At 36.9% G+C, this 16,759-nt stretch overlaps 1 protein-coding gene and 1 long non-coding RNA gene across 3 annotated transcripts; one reads left to right on the top strand and one right to left on the bottom strand.

Moving 5' to 3' along the window:
- Positions 1 to 426: 426 nt before the first annotated feature.
- Positions 427 to 9,964, top strand: gnrhr3 (gonadotropin releasing hormone receptor 3). Of its 2 annotated transcripts, XM_051130906.1 has the most exons (4): positions 427 to 675; positions 3,815 to 4,332; positions 6,093 to 6,294; positions 9,123 to 9,964. In XM_051130906.1, the coding sequence occupies exons 2-4, from the start codon at positions 3,832 to 3,834 to the stop codon at positions 9,497 to 9,499; spliced, it is 1,080 nt and encodes a 359-aa protein (XP_050986863.1). In that variant the 5' UTR covers positions 427 to 675; positions 3,815 to 3,831; the 3' UTR covers positions 9,500 to 9,964. The 2 variants fall into 2 exon arrangements, with proteins under 2 accessions (XP_050986863.1, XP_050986862.1); XM_051130905.1 differs by lacking the exon at positions 427 to 675 and having other exon boundaries at positions 3,786 to 4,332.
- On the bottom strand, positions 6,187 to 15,963 carry LOC127178206 (uncharacterized). The gene is made up of 3 exons (XR_007829314.1): positions 15,757 to 15,963; positions 7,732 to 7,993; positions 6,187 to 6,278 (listed from the first exon to the last, which is right to left on the bottom strand). It is a non-coding gene; the product is annotated as an uncharacterized LOC127178206 (long non-coding RNA).
- Between the last annotated feature and the right edge of the window lie 796 nt (positions 15,964 to 16,759).

Below are 16,759 nucleotides of genomic sequence, written 5' to 3'. Positions count from 1 at the left end.
CGATCTGAATCAAATGATTCGCGAACCCGATCTGAATCAAATGATTCGAATCAGAACCCGTAACGAAGCCCCGATCTGAATCAAACGATTCGCGGACCCGCACCCGATCTGACTCAAATGATTCGCGAACCCGTAACGAAGCCCCGATCTGAATCAAATGATTCGCGGATCCGCAAGTTGCACCCTAATAATGCAGAATACAACGTCCAGCTACATTCTCATAGAATTAATATATATGAAACACAAGGCTTATAACAGGAGTAATACATTACCTTACGAATCTGGATTTATCAAGAATTTTAAACGGCAGTTTCCAATCGGTTCACATGAGTGGAGTTATCTCTCTCTCTCTCTCTCTCTCTCTCTCACACACACACACACACACACACTCAGTCTGATCTCACCGCAGCTCCTCAGTTCGCCAGGATCATCATCATCATCTCCTCATCATGTCTTGTTCATGTCTTAAACTGGATTATGAGACGTGATGATCGGGTCCAGGATGAGCAGCAGATCCCGATCATCATCAGCTCATCCCATGGGATGTGAAATCAGGATAATCAGGAATTCATTAGACTGATTTGAAGAGGATTCAGTGCGATGGGACAGAAAGAGTCTGCTGGATATTACACAGAGAATCAGCCTGAGAGAAGAAGGATTTGAAATTAGTCTGAGGTGAGCATTTCATTAAAATCTGATTCTACTGGACACACGAGTTGACGAAGAGCTAATACACACCTAAATCACACCTTAATCAAATTCATCTAAAACACACCTAAATCAAATTCAATCACACTGTAAAAGTGACAAACATCTGGTAAAATAGACAGGACTTCAGATCAGAAACTGGTGAGAATGGGTAATGATAAACCAATGTTAAATGAATATTAATATAAATATAATAGTGTTTATGCAGGACTAGACCTTTAAATATTTTAATATCCTGTACTGTTTAATAAATTATAGACCTGACATAAAAGATGTCCAATAAATCATATTTACAGTCTGTATATATTACAGTGGAGTCAAAATAATGATTCTACTTTGCATATTATTTGCATATTTTCATTACAAATTTGGTGTCTCTTTTGCTTTGATGAACAAAACCTGATGATAATCTTGCCTGCAAATTCTGCTGAATCAGAAAGATTACTAAACCTTTACATAACTTGCATTATATGAAGAGTTCATTTGCAAAAACTCAATTTTTAACAATTTTCAAAAATCATGTTTTTTTCATTGTGCATTCCAATTAATCTCAGTCAAACTGGAGTTGGGTTATTTTGATTAAGTAAAAAATAACTAAATAAAAACTGTTAACAATAAAATAATAAAAAACATGATTTTTGAAAAAAAAATGAGTTATCTGTTTTTGCAAATAAACTTTTCATATGATCTCGTGAATAATTGTAACCACAGTTATGCTTTAAAATACTTATCCATTTCTTTAGAATGTATAATGTATGAAAACACATAACCATTTTCAGATATAAGGAATCTGCAAAAATGGCAAAAAAATTTTTTATCAAAATTATATGCATTATACATAAAGGCTTCAAGTAAAGTGCTGCCATTATTTGTATTTTACATCAATGTTTCATAACCTTGAAAAAATGTGCATTTATGCATTTGGCACATGCTTTTATCCAAGCAGTTGCATTGAATTCAAAGTAGGCATTCCCTGGGAATCAAACCCATGACATTTGTGTACTGTTTGAGCTGCAAGAATGTTAAAAATCCTATTTCTGTCCAGGTTAGAATGTGCTGTTAGACTTTTAAACCTCACGCTGGGATCTCAAACACAACATTTAACCCCACAGTCGCTGGATTCAGTGTTGATTTATAAGTGCATTGTGACAGTGATGTTGGTTTCATTTGCAGTCAGCAGGAAGGTGTAGCATGTGTCATTTATGCTGTTCACCTGATTAACAAACTAAACGTTGACCTTCAGATTAAAACATCAAACCCCACTGAGACTTCTCAGGCTTCTCATTTAACATGTGGAGTGTTTGTTAATGAACGTGTTAATTATCCCAGACTCCGTGGGTTTGTGTTACACACTATTGATTCCATCAGGACGTGTTGTTCTGTGCCGATCTGCGTCGGATCTCAGTGTGTGTGTGATGCTGAACTAAATTCCTGGAGCTGAAGGAACTTCGGTCTGGCAGGAACCTGCTGTTCAACGGTTCAGGCTGAGATTAGGGCTTTAGCTGCGTATGTGTGTGGTGTTTCACGGTCGCAGCTCCTGACAGCTTCTTTGCACTGTGCTGAATGCTGGTTCAGCGGCCTGACGGCGAGGACAGAGACACACAAAGACAGTTGGGACAGCTCGTCTCTGCTATCTGCTCCGATCTGACTCTGACGGACGGCGTGTCTGTGTTTAAGGGCAAATGCTGCTCTGAGTACACTTTAAAGTCTGTCTGATGTGCGAATTCACCCTGTTCGTTTTCTAAATGCATGTTACTGAATGATTCATCTGTGCTAATGCTTCATTTTTCAGTTTTTTTGACTTGGTAATGTTTAATGTCATTACTGGATCTTTTCTTTAGTGACGTATGCAGAACATCTGGCATCATTTGTTACGTCACAATATGAAAGAAAAGATCTGCTGCTGCTAACATTTCATAAAACTTTAATATTTATAACAGTTTGTTCAAATTACGAAATATGAGCAATAAGAAATGCTTAACTAATGATGCAATGTAATCATGCAATCTGATTTTTGACAAATATTTTAGGAAAAATAAATCATTATCATGACTTTAATAACATTTACTATGAGCGATAACAGTGATGCTCGACTTAGCAAACACAAAATGAATTTTATCTAGGATGACTTAAATTTTGCTCATGTGGTGACACAAATGTGGAATATTCCTCAGAAAAAAAAAAAAAAAAAAAAAAAAAAAATCAACCTCTGATTAAACAAAAGTTTCAGCTTGAGTTTCTATGGAAGCCCATTTCCACCCCATAAGATCATAATTATGTCATTAAAAGATCATAATTTTGACAAAACATGAAAATGATCACATATGAATTATGAGATTAAAAAGTCATAAATATGACATGTAAAAAACAATTATGACAAAAAAGTCATAATTATGAGATAAAATTACAAAAAAATTTAATTGTGACATGAGATTAAAAAGTTAGTTAATAAGATAAAGTCATAATTGACAAAAACAATCATAATTATGACAAAAAGTAATAAATATAAGAGTATGTCACAAGTACAAGTTTTTAGTGCATTATTTTTTTAAATGTCATAACTGACTAGCAAAAAAGATAAAAAGTCATAATTATGACAAAAACATAATTATGATAGAAACATTGTAATTGTGACATACAAAGTCATAATTATGAGATTAAAAAATATTTTAATTAGGACAAGAAGTCACAATTTTTAAATAAAATTTATAATTATATACCAAGTCATAATTAAGAAGTCAAAATTATGAGAAAAAAGCCAAACTTGTAACATACTATGTTATAATTGTAATACTAGAAAGTTTAAATGAGATCAAAAGTCATAAATATGACTTTTAAAATAATAATTATGCCAATAAGAGATAATTACAAGTTGTAATTCTGACATAATTATGGAATAAAAAGGTCTAAATGATGATAAATTCTAAATCATAATTGTGAGACTAAAATGTCAAAATGTCTAAATACTGCAGTGTGTATATATTTTGGTTTAGAAGTGGATACACACCATATTGTACACTGATGTTTTCATATCAGAGCATGAGTGTATTTTACACCACTGTTGTTCAGTTTTACCTCATTCAGATGCTGTTTTTGTCTCATGCAGGTGCAGATCAGAGCGGCATGATGTCTGAAAACACGTCACTGCCGTCCCCGTCTAACGCGTCTCTCCCACCGCCGCTGACGGACTGGACGGCGCCCACCTTCACTCCCGCGGCTCAGGCCCGTGTAGCGGCCACTATGGTGCTCTTCCTGTTCGCCGCCGTCAGTAACCTGGCGCTCCTCATCAGCGTGTCGCGAGGCCGCGGCCGGCGTGTGGCGTCTCACCTGCGTCCTCTCATTATGAGCCTGGCGTCTGCCGACCTGATGATGACGTTCATCGTGATGCCGCTGGACATGGTGTGGAACGTGACGGTGCAGTGGTACGCCGGAGACGGACTCTGTAAGCTGCTGTGCTTCCTAAAGCTGTTCGCCATGCAAACCTCCGCCTTCATCCTGGTGGTCATCAGTCTGGACCGGCATCACGCAATCCTGCGCCCGTTGGACTCGCTCAACGCTCACCGCAGGAACAGGAGGATGCTACTGCTGGCATGGAGCCTCAGCGCAATGATTGCATCACCACAGGTCACACTTACTCGCTCACACAAACACACTCATATATGCATACTCACACGCACACTCACTAACTCACACTCATTCACTTACACACTCATGCTCACTCACTAACTCACTCACACACTAACTTACACTTAAACTTACTCATTCAGTCACTCACACATTCACATGTTCATGCTCACTCATTAACTCTAACTCACGTTATCGAACACACTCTCACACTCACTCACTAACTTACACTCACTAATATACACTCTCAACTCACACATGCTCACTAACACACACACTCAAGCTCACACTCATTCACACTCACTAACTCTAACTCATGCTAACTAACACTCACTTAAGCTCACTAACTCACTAACAGACACACTAACTCACACTCATTCATGCACTGTCACTTACTAACTCATATTCGTTCACTCACACTCATTCACACTCACTCACACACGTTCACTAACACACACTCTCGCTCACATTCTCACACATACTCACATATTCATGCTCACTCACTAACACGTTCACTAACTCACACTCATTCACGCACTCACTAACACACACAAGCTCACTCACTAACACACTAACTCACACTCTCTCATTCTCGCTTACATTCTCACTCATGCTCACTCATTAACTCACACTCATTCACACTCACTAACATGTTCACTAACAGACACACTCTCATTCGTGCACTGTCACGCTCACCAACTCACACTCGTTCACACACACACACACACACTCACTCGCCAACTCGCACTCACAAACACACACTCACATATTCATGCTCACTCACTAACACGTTCACTCACACTCATTCACGCACTCACTAACACACACACTCACACAAGCTAACTCACTAACACACTAACTCGCACACTTTCATTCACGCTTACACATTCTCACTCATGCTCAGTAATTCACACACACACTTCCACTTATTTACTCACTAACTCACAATCACCTGCACGCTCAATCACACACACACAATCTCTCATACACTTAAACTCACTCTCACTTAAACACAAACACCCACACTCAATAAATACTACAGATTCAAAATGTGAATGAGGCATTATACAGTAGTCAACATTTGAAGTGGATCAAAAAAGTTAATCAAATTTGTTCTAAGACAAGAATGGGTATTGTTTTGATTTTAGGACTCACGCTCACACGTTCACTAACTCACACACTCTCATTCACGCTTACACATTCTCACTATTTCACACTCATTCACGCTCACTAACGCACTCTCACACGTTTACTAACAGACACACTAACACACACTTCCACTCAACTTTGATGAACTTTTTTGATCCACTTCAAATGTTGACTACTGCATAATGAAGTATGCACTAATTTGCATGAATTTCCAGCGAATAAATCTGAATATTGCATAAAGTCAGGTTCATAATTCTTGTTGAATTTTGTTGTCATATTAGAGTTTTCCAGAGGGAATTTTGGATTTCTTTTTTTATCACTCCATAAATCAGAAAATAACAACAAACACATTTTCACCATGAATGAAATATGAACAAATATAAACTTCAGAATATAGAGGGATAAAACTGTTCAGTTTGGTGTTTGTAAGAGAAAAATCTCTTTAAAAGATTAAAATCTACAGACACAAACAGATAAAGGGCAATGTGTATTTTGGATGTTTTCTTTCCACTAGTCTAAAAGAAGACATGTAATGGATGCAAAATACCACACAACTGACAGTGCATGAACACTCACTGGTTCTGATCAGCTGGTTTATCATTCTTCTGCAGCTCTTCATCTTCCGGACGGTCAAAGCGGAGAGCGTGGACTTCACTCAGTGCGTCACACACGGGAGTTTCCGCGAGCGCTGGCATGAGACGGCGTACAACATGTTTCATTTCGTGACGCTGTACGTGATTCCGCTGCTGGTCATGAGCTGCTGCTACACCTGCATCCTCATCGAGATCAACAGACAGCTGCACAAGAGCAAAGGTAAAGCAACCCGCGGCCCCGCTGAGACTCACAGACTCTTACACTCCACTCTAACAGCAAGCAGTCATTCTTCTACACTGTCATATGAGAGTCAAATCAAACTTCTACTAAAGCAAATATGTGACCCTGGACCACAAAACAAGTCATAAGAGTCCATTTTTTTTGGAGATTAAGATTTATACAAAGCTGAACAAATAAGCTTTTCATTGATGTATGGTTTGTTAGGAGAAGACAGCGCTTGGCCGAGATACAACTATGTGAAAATCTGGAATCTGAGGGTGCAAAAAAAAAACAAATACTGAGAAAATCAACTTTAAAGTTGTCAAAATTAAGTTTTGTGCTCCAGGGTCACCTATGACTTGCACATCATCCTGAAGCTTGTACCTTAATGTAAAATGTTGTTTTTTTGGGATGACTAGTTTTCTTCATGTTCAACACACATGTGGAGTAAACCATCAAAACAAAATGTAAAGTAAGAAAATTTAGTGTCAGGTTCAGTTTCTATGGAAGGCCTTTTCTGCCCCATAAAAAAGTAATGACATACTAAGTCATAATTAGATAAAATGGTCGTAATTTGAAGGTAAAAATTATAAAATTTGAGATAAGTCATTATGCCATAAAAGGTTGTAACTATGAGATAAATTTGTAAATAATAGAATAAATCATAATTATGAGATAATTGAAATTATGAGATAAAGTGTCATAATTCTGACATGAAAAGTCAGTATAAAAGTATGAGATAAAAGGTCAAAATTATGAGGTATAAAGTGTAAATTATGAGAAAAAAGTATACACAAAAGTCATTATGAGAAATGTCTAAATGTTACAATAAGTCAATTATAAGATAAGGTCGGAATTATGAGAATCAGCATAATGAGATAAAGAGTCATAATTATGACAAAAAGTCAAATGTATGACATTTCTGAGATAAAAGGTCATAATTATGCGATAAAAACAATTATAAGATAAAGTCATAATTATACGGTAAAAACTCAAAATTATCACAATCATGACTGTAGCAAAAATCAAAAGCATGACAATCATAACTATGAGATAAAAAGTTGTAATTATGAGATAATCTAAATTATGAGATAAAGAGTCATAATTATGACAGAAAGTCAAAGGTATGGCATACAAAATCATATTTATGAGCAAAAAGTTTGACATACATAAGTATGAGATAAAAGGTCATAAAAATGAAGTATAAAAAAATGAGTTAAAATTAAAAAGTTGAACTAATGACAAAATGTTTTGCTCTTAATTATGACTTTTTAAATCTCAATTTATCTCATAATTATAACTTTTTTTGTCTTATGTGGCTAGATTTGATGCTTGTGGTTGACACAACCTGCTGGACTGACACTGATATAAAACAACAAAACATAATTCATAATCATGATGCAATACACTGTTACATAAGCAGTAAGAAATACATACGTCCAGTACATTTTCTCAGCTCTTCTCTGTTGGCAGGTGTGGAAAACAGTTAATTTTAGCCAGTGCAGATACCCATAATGCCCCTCTCAGGTTTAGCGGCTCCATTAGGGGCTCAATAACACACAGTCATATGTCTACAGTAACAGCAGTCAGTGGATTACTGTAATATCGCAGCAGTGTGTCGGATCAGCGCAACTTCTATTTTCCTCCCTCTGGAGCCCCGAGAGCTTTGCTCTGATCCCACTCTACGGTCACTTGAGTCCTGCCAAGGGCAACAAACAAGGTCACATATTCATGAGGGTTTGCTGGATGTTTTTATAGGCTTAGAGACAGGTGAACACTGAAGAAGTGTGTGTTATCATGATAAAAAAAACATCACCCTGCCATTCTAACATATTTATTACATTTTACATTATTCTCTTATTATTCATGTTTACTTTTTAGTTTAACATTCCTTTTTTGTAAGCACCTTAAAAAGCTTGTTGCTATATAGAATACGGTTTATTATTAAATGTTAGTTTAATGATTAGGATTTGGGCTGCTAATGTGTTTCTAAATGAAGTTTGCTTGTAGGCTAATCCTGTATTTTGAAACTATAATTTAACAATTATTGTTTAATATATTTTTTTTTTAAATTTATTTTTATTTTTAAACGTATCCAAACATTTTCAGTATGTACAGAAAAAAAGGTTTATTTGTTAAGAATTAGTAACAAAAACTGTCCAGTTGCACCATATTTACTTAAGTAATTTATAAAGTAATTTAGGCATTTAAAAAAAAAAAAAACAATAGCAGTTAATTTGTCTTTTTTTTTGGATGTTAAAATATTTTTAGACGTTTAATATGTGGAGCATTGTTAATTAAATCTAAAATCATAGCGATTATTTATTTATTTATTTATTTATTTTTTTGTTTGACAAAAAAAAAATACTAACTAAAAATATTAAAAAGTTATTTAATTTAGTTGCCAATTTCATTTATTTATTTGAATTTCATTTTTTTTTTTCAATTTGATGTACTAAAATAACTAGAACTGAATCAAAATTACAAAAACTGAGGGCTCGTTTTACTTTAACATGCATTTGGCACATGTTCTTATCTGACATGCATTGCATTCAAGCTTTACATTTGATCAGGTTTAGTTTTAGTCTTCCTGCACACTTCCTTGCAACAACAAGGTTATAAGTTTGATTCCCAGGAAAAGCATGAACTAATCAAATACATGCCTTGAATGCAATGTAAACTGATTTGGATAAAAGTGTCTGTCAAGTGTATAAACAAATGATCTCATGCATTTTCTGGGAATCGAACCCATGACCTTAATGTTGCGAACACAAAGCTCTAGGGCTCAAGGAACGCCTCTGATCACCGATGACATTTTGTCTTTGCAGCGGGCGAGTCTCTGAGACGCAGCGGCACAGACATGATCCCGAAGGCCCGGATGAAGACGCTTAAGATGACCATCATCATCGTCCTGTCGTTCGTGGTGTGCTGGACGCCCTACTATCTGTTGGGCATCTGGTACTGGTTCCAGCCAGAGATGTTGAAGGTCACGCCCGAGTACATCCATCACCTGCTCTTCGTGTTCGGGAATCTGAACACCTGCTGCGACCCCGTGATCTACGGCCTCTACACGCCCTCGTTCCGCGCCGATCTCGCCCGCTGCTGCCGCTGCCGGACGCCCGCAGACTCTCCACGCACTCTGGACCGACTCTCGGCCCGACACGGAGAACACGAGTCCGACCCGGCCAGCGTGAAGAGCACGTAAACCGCATCTCAAACTCACGACTCCAGTTATCAGAACTTCACAATAAACGCTTCGGCCTTCAGATTGTGAGCCGCTGCAGCGCCGCGGGGTTCGTGCGCAACTAATGAAAAGAGCTCAGAGCAGATTTACACAGAAGCCTTCGCAGTTTTAGAATAACTTCACAGATTTCCCAGCGTGGCTTTGTTATTAAAGCAGCTGGATGTGCTGAAACAGAGGACGTCTGTGTTGTATGTTTACGCTGCTGATCTGTGTGCGTTTGCATGCAGGGTAACAGTTTTTGTTTGCATTAAAACTTTATTTAGGCTTTTTTGGCATTTAGGCATTTTTGCTTTTTTTATGCATTTTGCATAAAATCTTGACTGGCATTGAATCTGATCCACTTTACAGCTTTCTTACCCAGAATCACCAACATAGACACTGCAAAAAGTGCTTCTCCCTCAGTATTTCTGCTTGGTTTTCCAGCATACACTAACAGTCCAGTAAGATTTTTAATGTTTTTTTAAAGAAGTCTCTTCTGCTCACCAAACCTGCATTTATTTGATCTAAAGTACAGAAAAAAAAACTGTAAAATTTTGAAATATTTTTACCATTTAAAATAACTGCTTTCTATTTGAATATATTTTAAAATGTAATTTATTCCTGTGATTTCAAAGTTGAATTTTTAGCATCATTACTCCAGTCACATGATCCTTCAGAAATCATTCTAATATTCTGATTTGCTGCTCAAAAAAACAGCTGAGTGGCTTTTTTTCAGGTTTCTTTGATAAATAAAAAGTTCAGAAGAACAGCATTTATCTAAAATAGAAATCTAATGTAACAGTCTAAATGTCTTTATCATCACTTTTGATCATTTGAAAGCATGCTTGCTAAATGAAAGTATTAATTTGTATAATTTCTTTCCCAAAAAACTGACTTTACGCTTTTGAATGGTATAGTGTATAATGTTAAAAAAGCTTTTTATTTCAGATAAATGCTGATCTTTTCATCTTTCTATTCATCAATCCTGAAGAAAAGTACTCAACTGTTTTAAAATATTGATAATAATAATAATCATAATAATAAATGTTTGTTGAGCAGCAAATCAGCATATTAGAATGATTTCTGAAGGATCATGTGACACTGAAGACTGGAGTAATGATGCTGAAAATTCAGCTGCACAGCACAGAAATAAATTACATTTTAAAATATATTGAAATAAAAAGCAATTCTTTTAAATAGTAAAAATATTTCACAATTTTACTGTATTTTAGATCAAATAAATGCAGGCTTGGCGAGCAGAAGATACTTCTTTAAAAACATTAACAATCTTACTGTTCAAAAACCTTTGACTGTTCGTGTAAGTATCTAAACATTCTTAAATCAAGATGAAAAAATGACATGAGATATGAAGTCTTGTTTAATGAGAAAATGATCAAAATGAAGTGAGTTTATGATTAAAACAAGAACAAATATCTGCTAATGAGGTCAGAAAAATTAACTACTTTCAAAGGGAAAACAAGTTGATATTTCTTAAACTTCTTGTTAAACAAAACTTAATATTTCATGTCATTTTGCTGCTCCATTAAATATATTCTGATTTAAGAATGTTTAGATATTTGTACTGGAAAACACAAGACAAAAATACTGATATATACACAAAATGGTCTAGCAGCATCAATCCTGTACAGAATTAGTGCAGAATGCAACTTTGTTGCTCGTAATTTCTGCTGATACCAAAATAGTTCTGATAATTTCACAGAATATTACTCAAACACAGTTTGTAGTTTAGTAGTCAGCTTGTGCTAAACCCTGCTTCACAAAGATCTCAGTATGCAGTTTCATGCATTTGCCAGATGCTTTTATTCAAAGTGACTTGCATTGCATTATACATTTGATCCGTTCTATCTGGGATTTGAACCCATGACCTTCGTGTTTCTAGCGTCTGCTCCACTGATGGAGCTACAGGAAGTTCAAACTATTTTCAATCATTACCATGTGGACTGATGTGATGTTCACACTGACTCTGAATGACATGTATCAGTCAGATCTGATGATTTCACATCAGACAGTCAGTAAATGGACATGCTCTGAAATGAAATGAAGAATCTCTATACATAAGAACAATTGTTCTTCAGTGACAAACTGCTGCATCACAAACACTGTAAACACAGTCTGTCAGAAATATCAGCTGTTAATACAAACAATTAAACACAGTCAACCTGCTCGTCCTGACCCTGCCTTCTGCTCTTAGAGCCATAAACACACACACACCCTCTCTTCTTTATCTACCTATCTATCTACTATTCTAGCAGTCCTTCTCTCCTCCTCTCTTAACACGCTGAAGGAGAAAGGAAGGATGTTTAATAGACTGAATGGGTGTAAAGTGACTGACTAAGAGCTTTCTGGGATCCCAGGAGTGTCAGTAAAGATCTCAGAATCATCGCTGCAGTGCGTCAGAGTGCCATCACATTCAATCACTCTGACTGTCAGCCTCACAGAAACACACTGCAGGTATAAACAGAGAAGCATTATGGGAAAGAACTGGTCATGAACTCTATTGACCGTTATTGACTTTTTTTAAACAGCTAACGAAGTGTAAATGTCAATTCTGTTTGTCAACATGTTGACATGACCAGACGTGTCATGAAACGTGTTAATGAAAAGTCTATAATATACTTTGATTAAAAATTCTCAATGGTTGTGTAAAACAACGCCCTTTTTACCTTGTCAAAATCAGCTCTGCAAAAATCATGCTATTCTGGTCGAGGCTGCGTTGAATGTTAATGAGCTCTGCTCGCCCCGCCCCTCTCTTCTCTCTGTGGAGTGACGAGCCTGTTTACTTTAGCCATGTTTAGCTGCGTTTTGCCGCTAAACTTGCTAACTAGAGATATATACTACATATAACGGATATATGTAGATCGGGAGGCGCATTCCCTTCACAAACAAATGTAATCCACTGCATCTTCAGCGGCTCAGATGTCGGGAGTAAATGACGACCACTATGTTCATTATTACATCCGGCAACACAACACCTCAATCGCTCAATTAGAGATATTCTTGTCTGACTTGCATCCCTGCTCCGGCATTGAAACATGGAGGTGGGACTGTTACAGCTGATCTGAGGTAAGACGCTCATGTCAATCAACTATATGTCTGTACACTATCAGTGTTTTTCTTTAGAAAACTTCACTACTTACTTCACAACATTCCAAATCATAGTACTGTACTTTTCACTGCATTACATTTCATATTAAATATCACTTAATATTTAATGACATAAGAAATCTATTACTTTCTTTCTTTTGTTCAACTAAAAGTAATTCAGAGATTTACTTGAGTACAAGAAAGTACTACATTTTTAATGTTCTTGAGTAGTAAAGGTAAATCAACTTTTATTTATGAAATGAAGTGCAGTAAAAAGTATGACATTATCCTTTGAAATGTAGTAAAGTTTTCCTAAGAAAAACACTCTACTAAAAATACTTCACTACTGTCCACCTATTAAGCATATAGCGTTAGTTCTGACAGGTCACGTGAGTCAAGCTCGCATCAGCTGACTCTCAGCCGATCACATCTACCTATAGGAATACGACACCTATCATGGCATTCCTATATAAGCTCTATTCAGTATTATTCGGCAGCTTTGTCGCTTGCTCGGGAGCAAAACACCCCCTCCTCCATCCCCAACTCCTCCTTTTGCCACAGTCAGGACTTGGCTTCTGATATTCCTCATTGATTCAGACTCCTTTTATCTGAATCATTTCTTACACTTAAACATCAAGTACATGAATGATATCTGCTTTGTTCTGTTTGCGTTAGATGTGTAACTGATCATGCTTATCTGATCTGTGTATTTTATGCAGCAGCAAAGACTGATGGGAAATGTAGTTTTGTCGTGCAAGTCTCATGTCACCTCATTAATGTTTTGAGCCAATCACATGAGCTCTAAATGTCATGTGACTAATCATTTCATGCTTTCCAAAGATTCCAGAAGTCAGCGAAAACTCTCCTCTGTGATGTAAGGAATACTGGAAATGTTGCTAGCAAAGCTATTTTCTGTGCGTCAGTGAGTGTGAAACAGTTTCGCAGCGAGACACATTTCAAGTGCTGAATTATACATGAGGACTGTCAGCGCACTGCGGTCAGAGACAAGGTCATGTGACAAGGGATGACCCGTTTCCATGGCAACACAGGCAGGACACTCATGCACGCACACACACACTCTCTTTCTCTCTCTCTCTCTTTCACACACACACACACACACACACACACAGTCTGGTTTATTATCTTTGTGGGGACTCTCCATAGGTGCAATGGTTTTTATACTGTCCACACTGTATTTTCTATCCCCTTACCCTAACCCTACCCCTAAACCTAACCCTTACAGAAAACTTTCTGCATTTTTACTTTCTCAAAAAAAATCATTCTGTATGATTTATAAGCTTTTGTACCCATGGGGACCACAAGTCGGTCCCCACAATGTCAAAAATTTCAGGTTTTACTATCCTTGTGGGGACATTTGGTCCCCACAATGTAGCAAAAACAAGTACACACACACACACACACACACACACACACACACTGCTGCTGCTGCTGCTTTAATTATTCATGCATCACTTTCTGTCTGTGACATTTTGGCCTGAACTTCAGAACATGCGCAGGTCATATTTCACACTAAGATCAAAATAATGAAGTCATGGATTATATTTAACTAAGAAAATAAGTTCCCACCCCAGTTTCACAGACAAGGCTTTAGCCCAGTCCCAGACTAAAATGTAAGTCTGAGCTGTTTCAACTAAAAGAAAAGATGTTCATGTCTTTCTTTCTTCAGTCGTAAAGAAATTATGTTTTTTGAGGGAAACATATCAGCATTTTTCTCCATATAATGGACTGATATGGTGCCCCGAGTTTGAACTTCCAAAATGCAGTTTAAATGCCGCTTCAAACGATCACAAATGCGGTTGTAAACGATTTTGGAAATTCAAAATCGGGGCGTCATATCAGTCCATTATATGGAGAAAAATCCTGAAATGTTTTCCTCAAAAACATAATTTCTTTACGACTGAAGACAGAAAGACATGAACATCTTGGATGACAAGGGGGCGAGTACATTATATGTGAATCTTTGTTCTGGAAGTGGACTTCACCTTTAAATGTCCTAACTGAACTATGGCCTAATCCTGGTTTAGTTTAATCCCTGTCTGTGAAACAGTGGCCAGTTGCATAAACTGTATAGATCAGTCTTAAAGGTTAGACACCTAATTTTTTCTGCAAGACTGGTCATAACTTTTTAAAGTCAGTTATGTAAAAACATAGACTGATCTAATTTGAATCTAAAAAGTAAAACTGCTAACCACTTGGTTGACTACTAGTTAGTCAAACTAGTTCTTAAGACACCGTCTTAATGTGGTGACTTTGTTTATGCAACTGACCCCAGGCCTTCATGTTTAATAAGTACTAAGATATGTTCCATTGTCCCTGGTGAAAAAACCATCTTGTTACTGGTAGATATGTTTTGATGCTGGTTTATGCTGGTCCTTGACCAGCAACATGACCAGCTAAGGACTAGCATAAACCAGCAAAGGACCAGCATTCTAGCATCAAAACATACTTAGCAGCACATGCAGTTTTTTTTTCACCATAGGTGACATTATTTTCTTGACAATTATGCTCAAATTCTCATAAAAACTCATTCTCATTACTGTAATATGGCACAAAAATCCTCCTGTCCAAATATACATACATTAATTTATTAATTTAAATTCATTATTTTTTTATTTTATTTTTTGTATTACAGAAGCTGTTATGTAAGCTGTTTATGTACTTAACAGTCATGAAAATACGGCATTTTTAAAATGGTTTGTTTGAGAAACATGAGCTGCACATGTTCCAGAGAGATTCGGTATCTGCTGTAGAGATCAAATCTCCTTAATAAGAGTTAATCTGCTGTTAAATCAATCTGCTGTGTTTCATGAATAAATGATGAAGATCAATTGTAAATGAAAAGGCATTGGTTATCTGATGTAACATCACTTGTGATGATCCTGTGAGAACAAACACATGCACAAACACCTTTTCTCCTCCTTCAGCACTTTCTATATTTAGTGTGGAGTGAATCTGAGCCGATATATCAACTCATTCTCTCTTCAAATGAAGGCGGACTAACTCTGGATCAGCAGACAGAAACTATACAACAAAACCCCTGTATATTATTCTCAGTCTATAATCTTGTTTTTACATAATGTGGTGTTCATGTGGTAAAAAGAACATTTTCAAACCTGCTGATGACGATCTCTGACTTTTTTCAACATTCGTCAGCAGTTTCTGAGCACATGGTTTAGCTTGGCTGGTTTAAGTGGTTAGCGGTTTGGTTAACCCCTGCTGGTAGATTTCGTAACTACACCCTTATGGGTATAAAAAGAATCCTTTTCCTTTCAAAGTCACTCAAACGCAGTCGTTTTCACTCAGAGAAACATCACGTACTAGAAAACAATCGCAGATTCAAGATGGCGGCTAGTGAAATGACTCGTCCTAAAGCGCATGCGTTTGAACTAGAGCGGGACTTTTTCCCGCTGAATTTCTGATTATTGTGATGGCGTGTGTGTTCTGTTCCACTCCTGCAAACATTGTCGCGTCATAACTAATCTCGACGCGACACCGCGATAAATGGTATTTTCCCCATGTTAATCAGAGGCTGTGTCTACATTAAACCGGATACATTTGAAAACGGACTTTGCGTTTTAAAATGCTCTTAAACGCTTTTAAATCACGTACGTCTGCAAGATCCCTGGTGAAAAAACCAGCATATGCTGGTTAGGTAGGTTTTGATGCTGGTTTAAGCTGGTCGTTTGCTGGTTTTTGCTGGTCATGTTGCTGGTCAAGGACCAGCATAAACCAGCAAAGGACCAGCTTAAACCAGCAGCAAAACCTACCTACCAGCATATGCTGTTTTTTTCACCAGGGATGTCTGTTAAAGATCTTTTGATCTGCAAAGCATCTGTACAAACGTCTGGCAGATGTCTGTAAGATGTCAGTTTTACATACATTCTAAATCATAAACATCTTAAAGATGTCTAATAGACGTCTATTTGACATCTGATAGGAAACGTCCATTAGACGTCTTGCAGATATAAATGCAGATGTCAAATAGACGTCTTTGAGATGTATGTGTGCTATCAGGGAAGTGTTTTTTCCAAAAGTTTATCATTCACACTGAAATGTCTGAAAATGTTAAATTCGCTTTTCTGCAACTGCACCATGTCATCTGTCATCTTTTTAGAG

This window comes from Labeo rohita, chromosome 16, assembly GCF_022985175.1.
Source record: "Labeo rohita strain BAU-BD-2019 chromosome 16, IGBB_LRoh.1.0, whole genome shotgun sequence".
Classification (NCBI taxonomy): Eukaryota; Metazoa; Chordata; class Actinopteri; order Cypriniformes; family Cyprinidae; genus Labeo; species Labeo rohita.
Note: the sequence above shows the minus strand (reverse complement) of the source record. Positions and strands in the feature narration are given on the sequence as shown.